The sequence below is a fragment of the Melanotaenia boesemani genome, chromosome 1, assembly GCF_017639745.1.
Source record: "Melanotaenia boesemani isolate fMelBoe1 chromosome 1, fMelBoe1.pri, whole genome shotgun sequence".
Lineage (NCBI taxonomy): Eukaryota > Metazoa > Chordata > Actinopteri > Atheriniformes > Melanotaeniidae > Melanotaenia > Melanotaenia boesemani.
The window spans coordinates 19319812-19336620 of record NC_055682.1 but is presented as its reverse complement, the minus strand read 5'-3'; the positions used below and the strand labels follow the sequence as shown (position 1 = coordinate 19336620).

Here is a 16809-nt window from a genome sequence, read left to right as displayed (position 1 = left end):
AGAGTGGACAAACAATTATTAGCTCAGCAGGTTTATATATTCTTAATCTGGCCCACATATGTGTCCTTCATGCATTTAAATGTACAGATGAGCAGATGTTTGCCTTAACGCATTTATTGGCAAGACTTTGAACACAAAAAGTCACATCAGAATGTAAGAATGAATCTAGTTCATATGTGTTTCAAATGTGATTTCTGAGTGTAAAAACAAGCTGTGGTAAACAGTGAACCAGCTCATGTTGTCCTGAATTTTTCAATTGCCCCTTAAATAAAAGTCTACAGCACAATTTAAGATCTTGAATTAAAAAAATGGAATAATCCCCCTTGTCTAACTAAGAAAATATGCATTACTGAGCTTACTGTGCCCACTTACAAGATCTGGTGGTTAAAAAAAAACAAAAACACACATACACACACACAAAAGAAACACAACTCACTGAATGCCAAATTATGCAATTAACTCCAACAGTATTTGCATTCATGCAAATCATCTCCCTCCCAATTGGACTTGCAATGTGGGATGCTCTGTTCTCATTAGTTGACCCAAATCTCTTACTTGTAACTCTGGATTTCATCAAAGTTTAGTCAGGACCTAATATTTCCTTTCAAGTTAACAGCAAACCACTGATTAATCGTGTTGAAATAAGGAGTGCAACATGCCAATTCTAATTATATACTTATTAAGGACATCATCATACAGCTTGTGCCAACAATCAAACATTTGTCCACATATAAACAAATATAAGGTCATAAATATTTACTAATAATATATAACAAGGTAGTTCTAAGCCTATTTGCTAGCGCTCTATGATTTGAGGTGCAGGGGGAATCTGTAAATGTGAAAACCTTCCTTGTACTTTATTTAAGCTACACTGAAAAGAAAGTACTAGCAAATTATCCCAGAGTATAAAATCTCCTTCTTCAGCAAGTAACTTAAAGCTTTTATGTGCTTCAGCAAAACACGTGTTTTCAAGTTGCAGCATCATTTTTCTCCAGAAGAATTTATGTGCATGTTTATTGCTGATGCATTTAAAAAAGAGTGATGCGTAACCATTACATTGTTCTGCAGATGTGAAGATACAAGATGCACTGCCATTTCATTGTAGTAAATTTCACTTACTCTGTGTGAGTGTGTATGTATGTGTGTGTGTGCAGGGAGCTGCAAGATTAAAGAGGAGGCTCAGGGGCATTTGATTCATTTGCAAAGCAATTGCTTTTATGTACAAAAAGCCCAATCCACTGTAGGTATTGTAAAAGCTTACCGTTTAAGGAACATGAGATTAATTCATTGTTTAACACAGCATCTTCTCAACTCATACTTAGTCATTCATGTTGGAGGAATTTTGTCATCTTGCTTTTTAATATATTATTACAGGAAATTTATTATTTAATATTGATGCATGTAAATTGCATGACAAACGATTTGTGAAAGCGAACAATGAGGCATTGAAACAAAATATATTACTTTAAGTTCTGCATACAGTTAGGTCAGTCCAGTGCAGCATGACTGTAACTCAGCCTCCCATCTATTCTTTTTATAGCATGCACACACGATGGGAAGAATATTCAGTGATTCCTTACCTTTTAAATAATTCAACAAATTCCATTTCTTACATATTAAAAAATGTACTGCATGTGGAACTTCAAAATGATAAAACAGCATAAAATACTATTTTGATATCAAAGCACCTATTGCATTGGCTTTCTTGGTTTTGTATATGTACAATTGGACTACAATATGAAATCCCCACAGTGTGCAATGGAGGCACCAGCTGTGTTTCTACTGTAGTCTAATCCTCAGACATTCATGGCAAGTAACAATCACATGTATGTGATTGAAATAGGTATCACTGGGAATCGTTGTTGGATTTCTCCTCTCTCTTCTCTTCTGTCACGGGAAAACTATGAATATGTTACAAATGCATTGTACGAACAACAGAGACCTGAGAACAAGGTCAGACTTCTCAGCTCGGTGTCGAGAGGCCTTCTCTTCCAAGCGAAAGCAGAACAGAACAAAAACTCAAAGTTTGAACCAAATCAATATTTGTTTAAGCTTACCAGAAACACTGAAATGAGGCTGTTTTACTTCAGGATCTCAAATGAGACAGTTTCATTATTAACACTTATCTTTTATTTACATGTGTTGATACTCTCAAACAAACATCCCTGTCAAGATACTGAGAAGCAGTCTCTCCTCCGAAAAAAAAAGCATTTTTGAAGCCAGTAAGTATTTAGTAAAGGATTAATGCGAGAGGCCTTGATTGCGTTTAACAGAACAGGACCCAATTAGCATAATAGGCCCTCTTTCATTCTCTTTGAAGTCCAGAGCATAGAATAACAAATGTATATGAACCACCAGCCAAACGTCAATACATGGAAATGCCACAATCCTCAGTGGAGAGTCTTGGGTGAATTTTTTTGCAGGAGGAGGGAAAAACATCCCATTTTATTGCAAAATAAGCAGTACAGAGGATGCGTTCGGTCTTCCAGCCACTAGGGCCAGCAGGCTCTGTGGGGCCCTGATCCTGGAGGAGAGATAGATGGAGGCAGGGAGGATGTGATGCTGAGGGAGGTGCATCTTTTCTTTCAGGTGTTTTAAAAGCGCACCACGATGCGGATGAGTGAGGGTAATTACTCTCCAATTAAGGATAAAGACGTCACCTGGGAAGGAGCTGCAACATAAAGGCTCCCACAGCAGAGGAGAGAAAGGGCACAGGATTGGTTTTAAGTGCACATCACATCCTATCGCTCAGAGAAGCAGGGTGATTCATGATAAATGTAACATTATAAATATTTGTGCTGAAACCTGCAGTATTTGGTAATAACAGCACAGTTGCACTTTCTATTTAAAAACATATTCTCTATATTATTTTTCTTTTGAACCTGAAGTTCAATACGTGTATTTCTCAGAGGTTTCTTTTACAATTGCGATGGAGACGTAGTTCATGATTTAAAGATATGAATTCTGTACTTCAGAATCCAGAGTTATCAGCATCCACCTTCTTGGTAGAAAATACACGGGATTAAAAATGCCCTTTTGAGATGGAGAAAGCTTTGAACTTAAGAAGCATTTCAAGAAGCCTCTCTCTTTTTTGTATTGAAAGTTCACCTCCTTTGAGCATGCCATAGTTTGGTTCCCTTTTCAAATAATAGAATGAAGTTTAATAGGTCAAACCAATCAATGTGAATGTTCAAAGAGAATGTTGGAGAAGAGAGCATAGTTTCTAATTTTATTTTGAACACGATTTGAATAAAGATATTATTGATTTACAGCATTAATGAATTTTAATAAGGAACAAAGGCTCTTTAAGTTAAAGATTGGTCATTTAAGTTAAAGTCAAATGTGGAATTTTAGTGAAGGAACACTGGAAATCAGTGACATATTGTCAAACTTCTCTTATAAAGAAAAGCTAACTTATTGCTATTCCTCAGATTTTACAAATGCTCTTCTTCTCCTAAACAGTGGCAGATTCAATTCACTTTTATCTCTTATCATCTACCCTTACTGTGTAAGCAGTGGGTTCACTTGCTGATTGGACAACATCAAAGACAGACTGTCCAACAAGACTAGACCAATAAGAGCAAAGGGTTAATGCCTTGTATTTAAGAAGAGCAGTTCAAGTCAATTTTCATTAAAAGTTACATGCAAACATTAAGATACATGGGAACAGCACTGCTTATCGCGTCTTTATCTGATGCACACATTTGCAAAGGGGCACAAAGGGGTCAACATCTTACTCAAGCACAGTTCAAGAGGTGCTTTTAGGTTGTGCGTGAACCAAGAATGTAAAAATGTGATGAAGCTGAGTTTCAAAATGTTCCATTACGATGTTTTACAGGTAAGTGGAACTTAATGGGGAAAAGCAGCCCTCAGTTACATGTTAATTCCTCCATAGCAGAGACTTGATCTAAAAAAAAAAAACAGAAAAAAAAGAAAAAGATATGTGCTTATTGTGGTGTTTGCATCAACAATCTATATCAGCATAGCCCAATAACATACATCCTTGAGCCAATAAGTGGAACTAGAAGAAAAACTGTTGTGTTTTTAATCCAGGGAGTTAAAAGATGATAAAAGTTTTCTTGAAATGTTTTTGTACATTTAGCTGATTAGATTTGGTGGTAAGATATCTAAGTCTACTGCATGTGGTATTTAACTCATTCTGTTTGATTTGAAATTAATTAAAATAATTAAATAAATACATATATAATGAACCAGATACTGTGTTAATATCTTTAATATTTACATTTTTATAAATCTTGTTTTCTCAACCTTTCCAAGTCACACAAAAAATACGCTAAAGGTTATTTCCATCCTGTTGTAAGCAAAAATAACATTCATTTTGGCAAACCTATGAAGACTGGCAGTGCTACAGTACATACACATGAGATTTTAAGTGGTTTGGTGTAAGAATATGATGTATTGACAAAAATATTATTTCAATGAGGCATTTAGTACCTGTTTTTCTTAACATTAAATTCCTGAAGAAAAGAAAATCCTTTTGAGATCCCCCCTGCAAGAAATATCTACTCAGTCTCATCATGAAAATATAATACAGGGTACAATTCAAAAGTGCCATCACTTGTAGAAAATAGTATTTATTATTAATGAGATTAACATTTCTTCCATTGTTCCATAGTTAAGTACAGCAACTCCCAAAGCTTCAGTTTTTTTTTCCCAGACAAAAACTTTCAGCAGTTAGAATCACTTTAGTTGAGTCAGTGCCGAGTGAGCCTAAAGTCAAATCTCTACTAACATTTTTCTTTTTTATGGCTGCATTTCGAGATGTCCAGTTCAAACCAAATCCTTTTTTTCTTGGAGAATCCATTTGTCTGTTGTCATCATGGAGGAGCACCTCAGTGTCCAGATATTGCTTGAGCTGAAAGATGTTTAGAAAGACAGAAAAAAAAAATATATATATATATATTTATAAAAACAAACATGATCATGACAGTTAAATTCATTAAGTGAGATCGTGGGATCATGTAATTTAATGTCTCAGTTGTCACAATGCAAGTCAAAATGTTTGAAAGTAACAGTAGCATCCGTTAATACTCCTTTGTGAAGGCTCCACTGCAACTGGTCACCAAATAGCTGTGCATAGATGCTAAAGTGTCCCCCCACTGTAATTCAATCATTATTTATACTTAAAACAAATCCAACACACAGAACACGAAACAAAACAGTAAAACTGCAAAGCTTCTTCTATGATGCATCAGTTTTAAAGTGAAAATTACAAAAAGGGAAAATTGAGGGAAAGTAACTATCACACAGAACAACAATGCAGAAAAAAATCATGCTGTTGCCAGTGTTAACGATGACTTTTGGAGGGTGGACACTGACTTACACCTGATCAGTGTGGATAAGTAACCACATTTAGTGATTTACTATTTGCCTGTGTTGACTGCTTCATGGATTTTTTTTTATCTTTAAATAAAGCTGTAAAAAGAGACAAGCTGTCTTTGTGGATTTACAGTAACAACTGTGGATATGTCCCCCCCCCCCGACTTGTTGCTGCCAAGTTACAGATGGGGAGCTAATTGGTGCTGAGGAATGCAGCTGGGATATTGAACTGTCAAGGTGCTAAAACAAAATGTGTCTCTTTTGTTAATTACACACAATGCTACAAACAGTCGTGTTCTTTTGAGACTTCTCTTCCCTCCATGATCCATAAATATTTTGGCAGAGGTACAAAAAAAAAAGAAAAGAACAATTTACACACAATTATCACAGTGGCATGGGCAAACTGCCTGCAGATGTTTGATTTGAGTATAATGGGAGCAGAGGCAGAGCTTTTCTAACCTAGATGTTTTTCCTCCAGTCACAACAGAGTGGCAAGCATGCAGTAAGACCTCGGGGAGAAGAAATGAGGCCTTGAAAAGATGAATACCATAAAACATGCAGTTATGTCTTACTTTCTTTTTCACATTAGACAAATGTGTAGTGAATTCCGTTGTTTAGAGGAGAAGGAGGTGCCACAGATACAGGAGGAAGAGGAGGAGGTGGAGGTGGAGGTGGAGGAGGGGGAGGAGGGGAAGGCATGTTAACCTGTGGTGGGACTACAAGGAGAGGAAAAAAGGAAAAGAGAGAGAAAATAATACTGGTCGTTAGTCATCTGTGTTAGTTAATAAGCTGAAGGCTAAAGCTAGTAGAGCACCACACTGCTTGCTAAAAGGAAACACACTTGTTAGTGAACACTTCACACTACATGTACACTTTTTATAAAGTGTGTAATAATAACGCTTTGGACAAGACAGTGATAAGGTTTTATGTCAGTCTACGTTTCCATGCACATGTTATTCTGAGCTACAATCGTAGCTCAAATAACCCAACTGAATTGGACTATTCTCCTTGTTCCAGTATACAAGGATAGGAGAATAGATTTACTGAACAAAGTATGCTCTACTCCTTTACAATCACCTTGTTAGTAATGGGTGTTTTCTAAATGGTGTATTCTGTTACAGCTCATGACAACTGAGAAATTATTTAGCTGGCAGCAAACTGGTACCATAAAAAGCATTGAATTGGGCAGCTTTACAGCTGTGTGCATAAATATACATTTATCACGATGAGATGCCTACAATCCCTTGTTATTATCTGATGTTAGTGGATTGGTAAATGGTAAAATGGACTTGTACTTATATAGCGCTTTTCCAGCCAGTTTGACCACTCAAAGCGCTTTACACGACTTATCACATTCACCCATTCACATACACTCACACTCCGATAGGCACATCGGGAGACAACGTGGGGTTAAGTCTGAGCCTGAGCCACAGCCGCCCCGATTTGTGAGCAATCAGCATACATTTTATTGTCAGTATTATATAGCTCCCCCAACATTTCATAAATCCTGTTTCTAGGGGAGCTCATGTTTCATTAAGGGGAGCTATAGCTCCCCCAGCTCCCCTGTGGTTCGCACCCTGGTTAAGTGTCTTGCCCAAGGACGCTTCGGCATGTAGTCAGTGGAAGTCTGGAATCGATCCGCCTACCTTCCGGTCAAAAGACGACTGCTCTTCCTCCTGAGCTACAGCCGCCCCAGCTGCCACTTCTTATTGTTTAGTCTTCCAGCTTCTCCTATTAGTCTAATTTAGTGTACACACAGCAGTAACTCAGCTCATAGTCACATCATATGGGTGTTAAAACATAGTTTCTGTATTATTTCAGCTGGAAAATCACATTTACTGTGTAAATGTAATTGTAATGTACTCTAAAAGTCCAGTTTAATACAGACAAATAATAATTTGATTTTCTTCCAACATTATGTCACCACACTGACTGTGTCATTTAAGCTTTTGTTCCCTTGAGTCAGTTCTGAAAACATGTCTTCTTAAAATGTGACTTTTCTTTTTTTTTTAAATAAAGAATACACCTTTTCCATATCGCTTTAATTACACTTATGCAGATTTCCTGCTACCTGTTACCAAAAAGCAGCCTGTGAGGAGAAAAGAAAGGGATTATACAGGTGGCACAGTTTAAACTAAAATATGTTTGCAAATCAATAAGCCCACTGGTTAAAAAACAAATCAGGAACATATATGATCATGTGATCATTTCAGGCAAAACTCTACATTTATGGTTGTTCTAACTTCTTAAATGTGGTGAATTGCTGTTTTGCAGTTTGATCGATAACGGAACAAAAAAAAAAAAATTATCAATCACATGTTTTGTCTTTTGAAGAAGATGAGCAATTTTAAAATGTGATTTTTGGCATCATATTTAGTTCTGTTTGGTTTGTTGTTTTTGCACTCTCAAACATTTATTGATTACCTGATTAAAATTCAAAGATGGTAAGTTGGTCATAATGCTGAAAAACTTGTTTAAAGATACAGCACATAGAAATATTACATGTATTACCAACCTGTAAATCATATTTAGTTTTAAAATGAACCATTCTTATAAGTCTGAAAAAATGTTGGAAATAAATTCAAATAATAGTAAAAATTAAATGTGTTTAATCCAAAACAAAGAAGTGTCCACGTTTGAAGTTTATTCTTCTTGAATGATCTGGTCACGATTTTCTTTTTCATCTAAGCAACCTGGAAATTGATCGCAGCTTGTTATTTTAAGAAAAAAAAAATTAATTCATTAATTTAAAAAATAAAATAAAATAAAATAAAATAATAAAAGTATTTTCTGTTTGAAAAAGTTTAGTAACTTGACCGTAAAAAAAAAAAGAAAGAAAGAAAAAAAAAAAACAACTTTAGGGATCCATCTATTTACTGCCAGTAATGGTGAAGCTGCCTTTTTGTTACATGAGCATCTTAGAGACTTGTTTACATTTATATGGTAACTGTATGTGCTTTGGCATTCTGTTGTTATTAGTGCTATAAAGATTTTAAGATTACAAGAGATTGTTGCAATGTGTGTTTCAGTTTTACAATCGCAGTCAGAAAGATTAGAAGATTTCTAATAACAAAAATAAATAACACTTTTCTCCTGCTCTATTTATTACATGAGGCTTGTTGTGAGTAATTTGTAAAAGTGTCATTTGTGCTCTCTGTTTTGTCACTGCATAAACATTTGATCAAAGAAAGAAAAAGCAATGAATATTTGGTGAGGTACAAGATAAAGAAGTTTTCCTCTGGTAGGTCAACTTCCAACATAAAACTAACAATTTGTTTAAATATTCATGATAAGTTTCCACAAATACCAAAACTTTTTATCTCTTTAAAATAAACGAATCAAATAAAAAAACAGCTTTGTAGTAATACGTACTTGTAATATAATTAGAGTGAAGAATATTCCCGCTTTTATGCCAACGGCACTGAAGTCTCTCATGCATAATACTGTGAAAAAGACTCTTCTTTTAATTCGGGGGTTTGAAAGTGCACCAACAGGCCTCACTTTAACACCAAAGGGAGAGAAAGTCATTGATTCAGTCTGCACTGACAAGATGCCACCGGTTACATTCTCTGGCATTTCTCAATGCTGGAAATAATGTTATAATTGTTGACTTAGCTTCACTGTGCATATTAAGCTTCCACACATGCTGACAGCTTGAGCGTTACTGTGTGTGACAGATGTGTGTGCATGTGTGTGTGTCTGTGTGTGCCAGCAAGGCAGACAGACTGACAATCTGCAGCAGCTAGAGTGAAAATTAACTCGCCTGTCTGCTGTAGAGTATGAAAGAGATGAGATGTGAGCGCAGTGTCTTTTATGCAGGTTCAGAGCTACGTTCAAAGCAGCAGGAACAGCATGCAGATGGAGAGCAGAGTTTGACTGGGTCATTGATCAGCACACAAAATGGCCTCATCAAGCGATTCCTCCCCTCTCTAAAAGATTCTACTTGGATTGCAATTAGAGGCTATCTGAGCCCCTGATAAGGAATAATGTTAGGTTATTAGGAAATTAACAGCCTTATTGCTTGACTCTGCACCTTACCCCTCCTCTCATCAATACAGCATTCTTGAAAGGCTGTTTTCCTCTCTTGATTCCTTCTTCACCCAAAAGATGGCAAGTTTGACACCAGGAGAAATTTCACTCAAACTGTCAGCATTGCTGCACTTCTTACTTTTCAAAAGACTCACTAATTACTAAGTATTTCTGCGGAATAGTTTTTTTTGTTTATGCTCCACTCATTGAGCAAAGCTATACCAACCTACAGAAAATAGTTTCACATCTTATAACTGACCAACCTGCAACTAGTTTGCTCTTGAGTGAAGCCTCAGAGGCGAGAGCGTAGGACATGGTGATGATCCTCTCCTGCTCCTGTAGAGCTGAGTCGAGCGCCACCAGCCCCACCTCAGGCTTTTCCACAGACATTGTTGATGCTATGTTTTGCACACTGCCCGAGAAAAGAATTAGAAATTTATCAAGCTTGATGCATTGGCAATGTGACACTTTGGCATTTTATATACAGACTGGAGACACATAAAAGGAAAACCTAAACCCTTCACCCTTACGTTGAGGAAATCTGGGAGTTCTGTTAGGCTATAGAAGAAGGATAATCTCATATATCTCATTATCACTTATACTTCTAAACAAACAAGCGCTGATGTTAACTCTCATTTAACATTTCACCAGGGTTGCAGAGGCATATCAGCCTAACATCACTATCAGCTGATATCTTAGATGTGTAGCATTGATTTTGTTTTAAGATGGACATAATATGAATGAATTTGTTCTTATTGAAATTCCCAGATTTCATAAGAGGTGCATGTCTTTATTGTACATCAAATTAGTTGGTAATACAAGTCAATTAAATCCTCTCCCATCGTAGGCAGTAACATGTTTACACTCAGTATGATAAAGGCTCCGTGTGTGATCAGAAACTGGATTATATCTACAAATCTCCCTTTTCCAAGGGGAAAAATGCTGCTAAAATCTGCATCACTTTACCCTGCAGAAATGAAACATCTCAGTTTAAAGGGCCAGATCACTTCACTTGTGATCATCTATACTAAAAAGATGAAACTTTAAATGATCTTTTACTAAACCATTGAGCATCTTGGTTTAATAGGCAGATTGAAAAACTGGAAGGTATTGCTAAAATTCTTTTGTTCATGAGCAAGAATGAAATACAACTTGAGTGTATTTTAGTTATTCTTTAAGTACCTGGACTTTGCTAAAATGTTTTTGATGCGCTCCACCTTCCGATGACGCTCCTCCACCTCCTGAGGACTGAGTGGCTCCTCAGGCTCTGGATCCACATAGCGCTCTGGAATCAACACTTTCTGAGGCTTTGACAGCTAGGAAGCAGATGCAGTCAGTGTTAAGATGTTTACAAAGTCACACAAAGGTGACACAAATGTGTAAAAAAAATTTGTAAGAATTTGCAACACTTTTCAAAATGGTTACAGACACATCCAGCGTTCACCATAAACAATAACATGCAGTAAGTTTCTTTTTCTGATCCAGAGAGGGATACAACAAGCAATCACACAGGTTTAATATACATAAAATCTGTTTCGGGATCAAAGTTTATTTCAGATTCTTAATGCCACTGGACTTTTCAGACCCCACCACGTTGCAAAAAGGCATTATTCAAACTGTCAAAGTTGCCGTCTGCTCTTAATTTCTTAAGCACTCATGTCTCCCAGCAATAGTCTATTTGTGTCCCTACTGCTGTTAACCAGCTGTCCACCTAAAATCTGTTGGATGTTTGACCACCACTGTAATTGCACTTGAGAAACTTGATGTTTCCTCCAGGTTTAGCTACACTGGCAATTCTAAAGGTGAAATTTACAGCCAGTACTGCAACATATCCTCTTTATTTTTAGATATTTGCCTAGGTGTTGTACGAAAGATTTTAACCAGAAAGCAGCCATCTATGACCTTCAAGAAAGATCAAAGGTACCATTCATAGAAAAGATGCAAGATGCAAGATGCAAGTTTGAATTTTTCATATCCAAATGGATCTGAATATGGTTCACACAATTAAATAATTAAATTTTTAGTGGTGTATACAAAGATGTGCAAACATTCTGAGTCACTTTTTATATCTTTATGCATTTAGACAGAGTCTTTTTATAAAAACATGGCACAATATTGGCTCATTTGTTGAATTAGGTGCTTTTGTTTTATTCTCCTCTCTGCTGTATTTCTTAGTCCAGAAAACCGTATCTTACTTCTTTGTTGAGGTCCAGGTCATAGTCCAGTGGTTCTAAGTCGGCCTCATGTGTAGGAGGGGTTGTGGCGGTGGAGCGGAAGGTCAGCCATTCATCAGAGTGCGAGCGGGGTCTCTCTTTGTGCTCGGGAGGTCTCTCCTCCCCCTGGACACTCCTAACTGCCTGCGCCTCCTCCCCCTGAACAGCTCTCTCAAGCAACTGCAGGTCAAACTCCTGCTCTCTCTTCCACTGGACAATGCACACAGGAAAGACACAGAGTGAAACAAATGGCAGGGTGCTGCCGTTGAGTTGCTCAATGTGAAAAAAGTGAAACTGTTTACATATTAATTCAAAACATATTGTACAGTCAAACAGATCTAACTTTATTTTAATATGACTTTAAAGGCTGCAGAGTGTGTTTCAGTGTGTGTATGTGCTCAGGTGTGAAAAAGAGAAAGCACATGCATAGATGGGTATGCATGCTTTCATGGAAGTCAGAGGTTTCACAATGAACAGCATAATGCCACACATATAAACAGAAACAGACACTTCATTCAAACTGTGAGAGTTTCCCCAAACATCACCTTTTTGGTCTGTTCATTGAAATGAATGATAATGATAATACACTTAAAAAAAGAAAAAAAAAAACATGGCAATATGAGTTCTTAGAAATGTGCATTTATTTCCTTTTGTTTTGCAACATTAACATTTGTAAAAGAAAAGGCTCTACTAATGATTAGATCATAACAGTATGCAAACATAGTCTATGTTATGAAATGGGTGTTATTCACATCATTACAGCCTATATAATGCTTCTTTTTATAAGCAGTAAAGTGGTAAATAGGACAATTAAAAGCCCCAATTCATAATCATTCAGCACATCTTTATAATCTTTTAAGTAAAAAAAAAAAAAAAAGTGAATATATAATAAAACCAGTAAGAAGAATACTATGATGAGGTTAAAATGAGAGCTTTAATCAGTGTTGTTCAATGTATGTCAATGTTTTGGTCAGTAGAAAATCAGAAACTACTTCACATTTCTCCCTCACACATGCACACACGCACACACGCACACACACACACACACACATACATACATATATACATGGACAGCAACATTAATTGTTAATGTTAATCAACTTAATTGAAGAACATCAGGCTCTGATATTGAAATGAACGAGAGATGATGCTGGCAAACAGATGATATTAAAGAGCAAGAAACAACAGTAAGGTAGTAACAGTGTTAAGGTGAAATCAAAATGAAAATGATCAGTGAAAAAGAGGGATGGATAAAGAAACATTAGCTTCTACAACATCCAGAAACTGATGAGCGAGGTGAGAGTGAGTGAGTGACTGAATGTGTGTGTTTGAGGTGAGTAGTGTGTTATTTGTTGCTTAGGCAAGATTTGTAATGAGTTTAAGCAAAAAATTGATCTACAATTTATACAACCCAAAATCAGATAAAGTTGGGACAACATGGAAATTGCAAACAATAAAAACACATATTTAACTGCAAACAGTTCAAAGCCAAGACATTTCATGTTTTGTCTTAATCTATTAAATTTATTTGTTAACACACATTTTATGAGAAGTCAGTGTCTGCAGAAGACAGCAGTCAGAGGGCTCTCAGTTTGGAGAATCAGATGGTTTCCTGACAGGCAACCTAAAGTTAAAAGCTACTCAATGCACAGCCTTTTGAAAAGCATTTTTTCTAAATCTAAACAACTCAGACATAATGTTTCAAGGCAGGTCAGCTGAGAGCAATGTGTGGATATTTACGCTGCATTGTTTTAGACACTGCCTCATAGAACTGCAACCCGTACTGTCTTTGAATGCAGCACTGACCATGTTCTGCAGTCTAAAAAGTATAAACAGTCGGATACATCAATAATGTGGAGTATTTTTAGGTTTGAGTTTTAGAAATTATTTAAAATGTTTTTTTTTTCATATAGTTGCTTTCAGCTTTAACATGACCACTCTGACCACTGACTAAGACATGGAATATTGATATATACTTTATATTAATTCACTTAAAAATTATAATAATTGACAGATCCCCAATAAAAAGGTCATTTTCTGTACCCACTTAATCTCGTTGAGGGTCACGGGGCTGCTGGGGCCCACCCCAGCCACTATCAAGCAAGAGGAGGGGTACACACTGGAGAGGCCAATAGTCCATCCAAGTAAAATGAGATAGCTTAGGTTCAATCTTTATCAATTAGCATTTTCCACACTATTCCAACTTCTGATATGGGGTTTCACCTTTTTAATAGAAATATTTTGATTTCCACTTTATGTTAAACACTTTTTAACAATCATGTAACCACAGTTCACACACTTTGTACTGTTATCCACTTCTCTTCACAGGCCTTTCTCAAAGAAGATATTTGAACATGTCACAAAAAGGTGAACACCACTGTAAATAATCCTTTTTAGTTTCAGTCTTAAATTTCTTTGTACATTATTAGAACTACAATAAACTGAGCCAGTGATGACGCCATTAGCATTTGTGGTTTTTTTCTGCCATCCAAAGTAACATATCGGCAGTGAAAAAGACCTTTAACTGAATGAAACCAACATGGACCAAATAATCCCAGTTAAGGCTACATAGTGAATAACTGTTCTGTACTTCACTAATTTAATGGTCTAATATCAACTTTGTAATGTTGGCAAAAAGAAAACTGGCTACACAGTGTAAAGGCATGCATCGCTACTGTAGATCACCACTCTGATTGGCTATCGTCATGCAGGAGAGTTTTACAAGTGGTACTGTTCTAGTAACATACTGATCCCAAGTCTGCTGAAAGCGGGCGCGAGGGAGAGGCATGCGTCGATGTGTGACGGTCTCCGTGACTCAGAGTGCGTTTGCGCTGGCGAACGAGGGCCTTCTGGTGCCTCTTCATCCTCTCCAGCTGCTCATCAGCACTCATCTTCCCCCTCTGCTGCTGCTGCTGCACCACTTCCCCAGAGTACAGACGCTCCAAGGCACTTTTCGGTCTCTCCTGAGAGGAGTGGGAGGAAAGTTGAGAAGAACGAAAAGGTGCAGCGGATGGCAAAAAAGAGTGAGGGGGGGGGATAAAACTAATCTGATGAGGAAAGTAAAAGTAAAGTTAATCTTAGAATTACTCTCAAGGTTATTAAAATTATGTTTTTTAATACAGAGTGTTCATCAATAAGCACAAGAATTTCAATACATTCAGAAGATGGCTATTAAGGTTACGGAATATTTCACATTACATGTTTTTATTGGAACCACCTGTGATCCACCTGTGGCAGAAGAAGCTTCAGGGCTTTACTGCAGGCCAATACAAAGTCTGTAAAACAACTTTAACAAAATTCTGTAGTTTTTATGAGGTTTAATTAAACGTTGTTCATTAAACTTTAATTTACCAAACTTTAAAGAGAACACAGGAACAGCCTAACGATATGCAGAAATTGCATTTGAAACTGCTAAGTGGCTTTGATTGATGCAGGCTTTGTAAGCATGTTTTAGAAATGCTTGAGTATTGTACTGCTGGGTACAAGCTGTTTGTAATATCTTATATTAGCTTAACTAAGAGCTGTAATACTCAAAAAATAAGATACTGCTTTTGGATTTGCTGCAGTGTCCAATCATAATTTTGTAGGTATGTTCACAGTACTACGGTTCAATATTTTCAAATATTTGCATGTCAATTCTGATTTCTTACAAAAAGTAATATCTTTTTATCAGCAGATCACAGTTGGCATATTCACATTGTTGCATTTAAGAATTTGAATGATATATAAATGTAACTTATACAACAAATAATAGTTACAAGTTAGCATATTAAATCAACCTTTTATCTGTGCATGTAAAGTTCTTTTTTTTGGCAAATTATCCATGCCAGTATCATTCCTGTCCTATACCACTTTTTCCATTTCAGGGTCGCTGTAAAGCTGGAGCCTATCCCAGCAATTAGCAGGCAAGAGGCAGGGTACACCCTGGATAGGTGGCCAGTCTAATGCCACAATCAGTTAAATTAAAATACTTTGTTCATTCTAATAACCTTATACTCAACTTATCACATGTCCCAAATGACCACATTTCACCAAAGTACAATATTCTTTTCTTTTCAGATCCCTACACACTTATTAAGTGCCGAAAAAAAACAGGATCCTCTTACTGACCCCCCACCTATGAGCACTTCTGGGTCTGGGGGAGGACTTGACAGAGCCAAAAGTATTAATGCAAGCTCCAAATATCAAAGATTTTATCTCTTGATTAATTCATTCATGAATTTCATTGATGTCATCTAAAACTGGTGTGACATACTACTGTATCTGCTGGAGCTACTAATTTGTATATTCACTTTATACTATTTCATAGTTCTTTTAATTTAATTCTGAGCTTCACCTTCACACCGGCTGCTGACGCTGATCTTCGGAGAGTCACATATGAGGAGATGCTCGAAGACTGGTTCATTCTAAGCGAGGAGCCAGCTACTCCTGGGGGGAAGCCAACAAACATTAAAAAAACACTATTCTCAACTTGACATTATTGTTTAAAATTATTGATGTGCGGTCTGTCTGCACAATGTTTTGTGTAACAATGTTATAACAGTTCATAAAATCTGATGCTCATTTTCTATGTACCTCTACCAGGTAATGTCTGATAACCCCCATCATGCCCAACACTGATGTGGCTAGAGCCATCTCCAGCTCCCATTAGCTCTGGATCACTCAGGAAGGGTCTCAGTTCCACCTGAGATATACACAAACAGATTTGACAGGACACTAATCTAAAATGGATGCATTTCAGGAGTATAATGACAAAACTATACACATACTGCATTTATGATACCTTACTGTCCCCATTGGTGAACTGGCCAATCTCTCTATCCCTTTTGCGTTCATCTGACTGTCGTTTGAGGCCACGTACAGAGGTGTGTCTGATGACTGTTGTCTCCCGGGGCAACGGTGGCACAGCAGGGGGATGCTCATCAGGACTATAGAGCTGAGGTAGAGGAGGTCTGGGAGGCACATCTTCCTCACTCTGCACACAGAACATGGGAGTTGCTCATAAAAGCTACAAATACTTGGGTGTGCACTTGGACAGCAGACTAGACTGGAGGACGCTGTGATGCTGTGTACAGGAAGGGGATGAGCAGACTCTACTTCATGAGGAAGCTCAGATCCTTTAATGAATGCAGCAAACTTCTGGAGATGTTCTTCCAGTCTGTGGTGGCCCGTGCCATCATGTATGCTGTGGTGTGCTGGGGGAGCAGCATCAGCTCCAGGGATTTCA

The 16809-nt window shown here is 37.1% G+C and overlaps 1 protein-coding gene across 12 annotated transcripts in view; it reads right to left on the bottom strand.

The window, feature by feature from the left end:
* Positions 1-4812: 4812 nt before the first annotated feature.
* plekha7b (pleckstrin homology domain containing, family A member 7b) overlaps positions 4813-16809 on the bottom strand; it is a 79303-nt gene continuing 67306 nt past the window's right edge. For 11 of the 12 annotated variants that reach the window (XM_041989613.1, XM_041989630.1, XM_041989621.1 and 8 more), the window contains 9 exons: positions 16366-16557; positions 16158-16266; positions 15919-16010; positions 14330-14545; positions 11565-11792; positions 10552-10685; positions 9633-9781; positions 5913-6056; positions 4813-4876 (listed from right to left, as the gene is read on the bottom strand). In XM_041989613.1, coding sequence (XP_041845547.1) covers positions 5926-6056; positions 9633-9781; positions 10552-10685; positions 11565-11792; positions 14330-14545; positions 15919-16010; positions 16158-16266; positions 16366-16557 — 1251 coding nt within the window. In that variant the 3' untranslated portion in view covers positions 4813-4876; positions 5913-5925. The remainder of the gene's footprint in view (positions 4877-5912; positions 6057-9632; positions 9782-10551; positions 10686-11564; positions 11793-14329; positions 14546-15918; positions 16011-16157; positions 16267-16365; positions 16558-16809) is intronic. The other variant, XM_041989659.1, reaches the window with a different exon arrangement.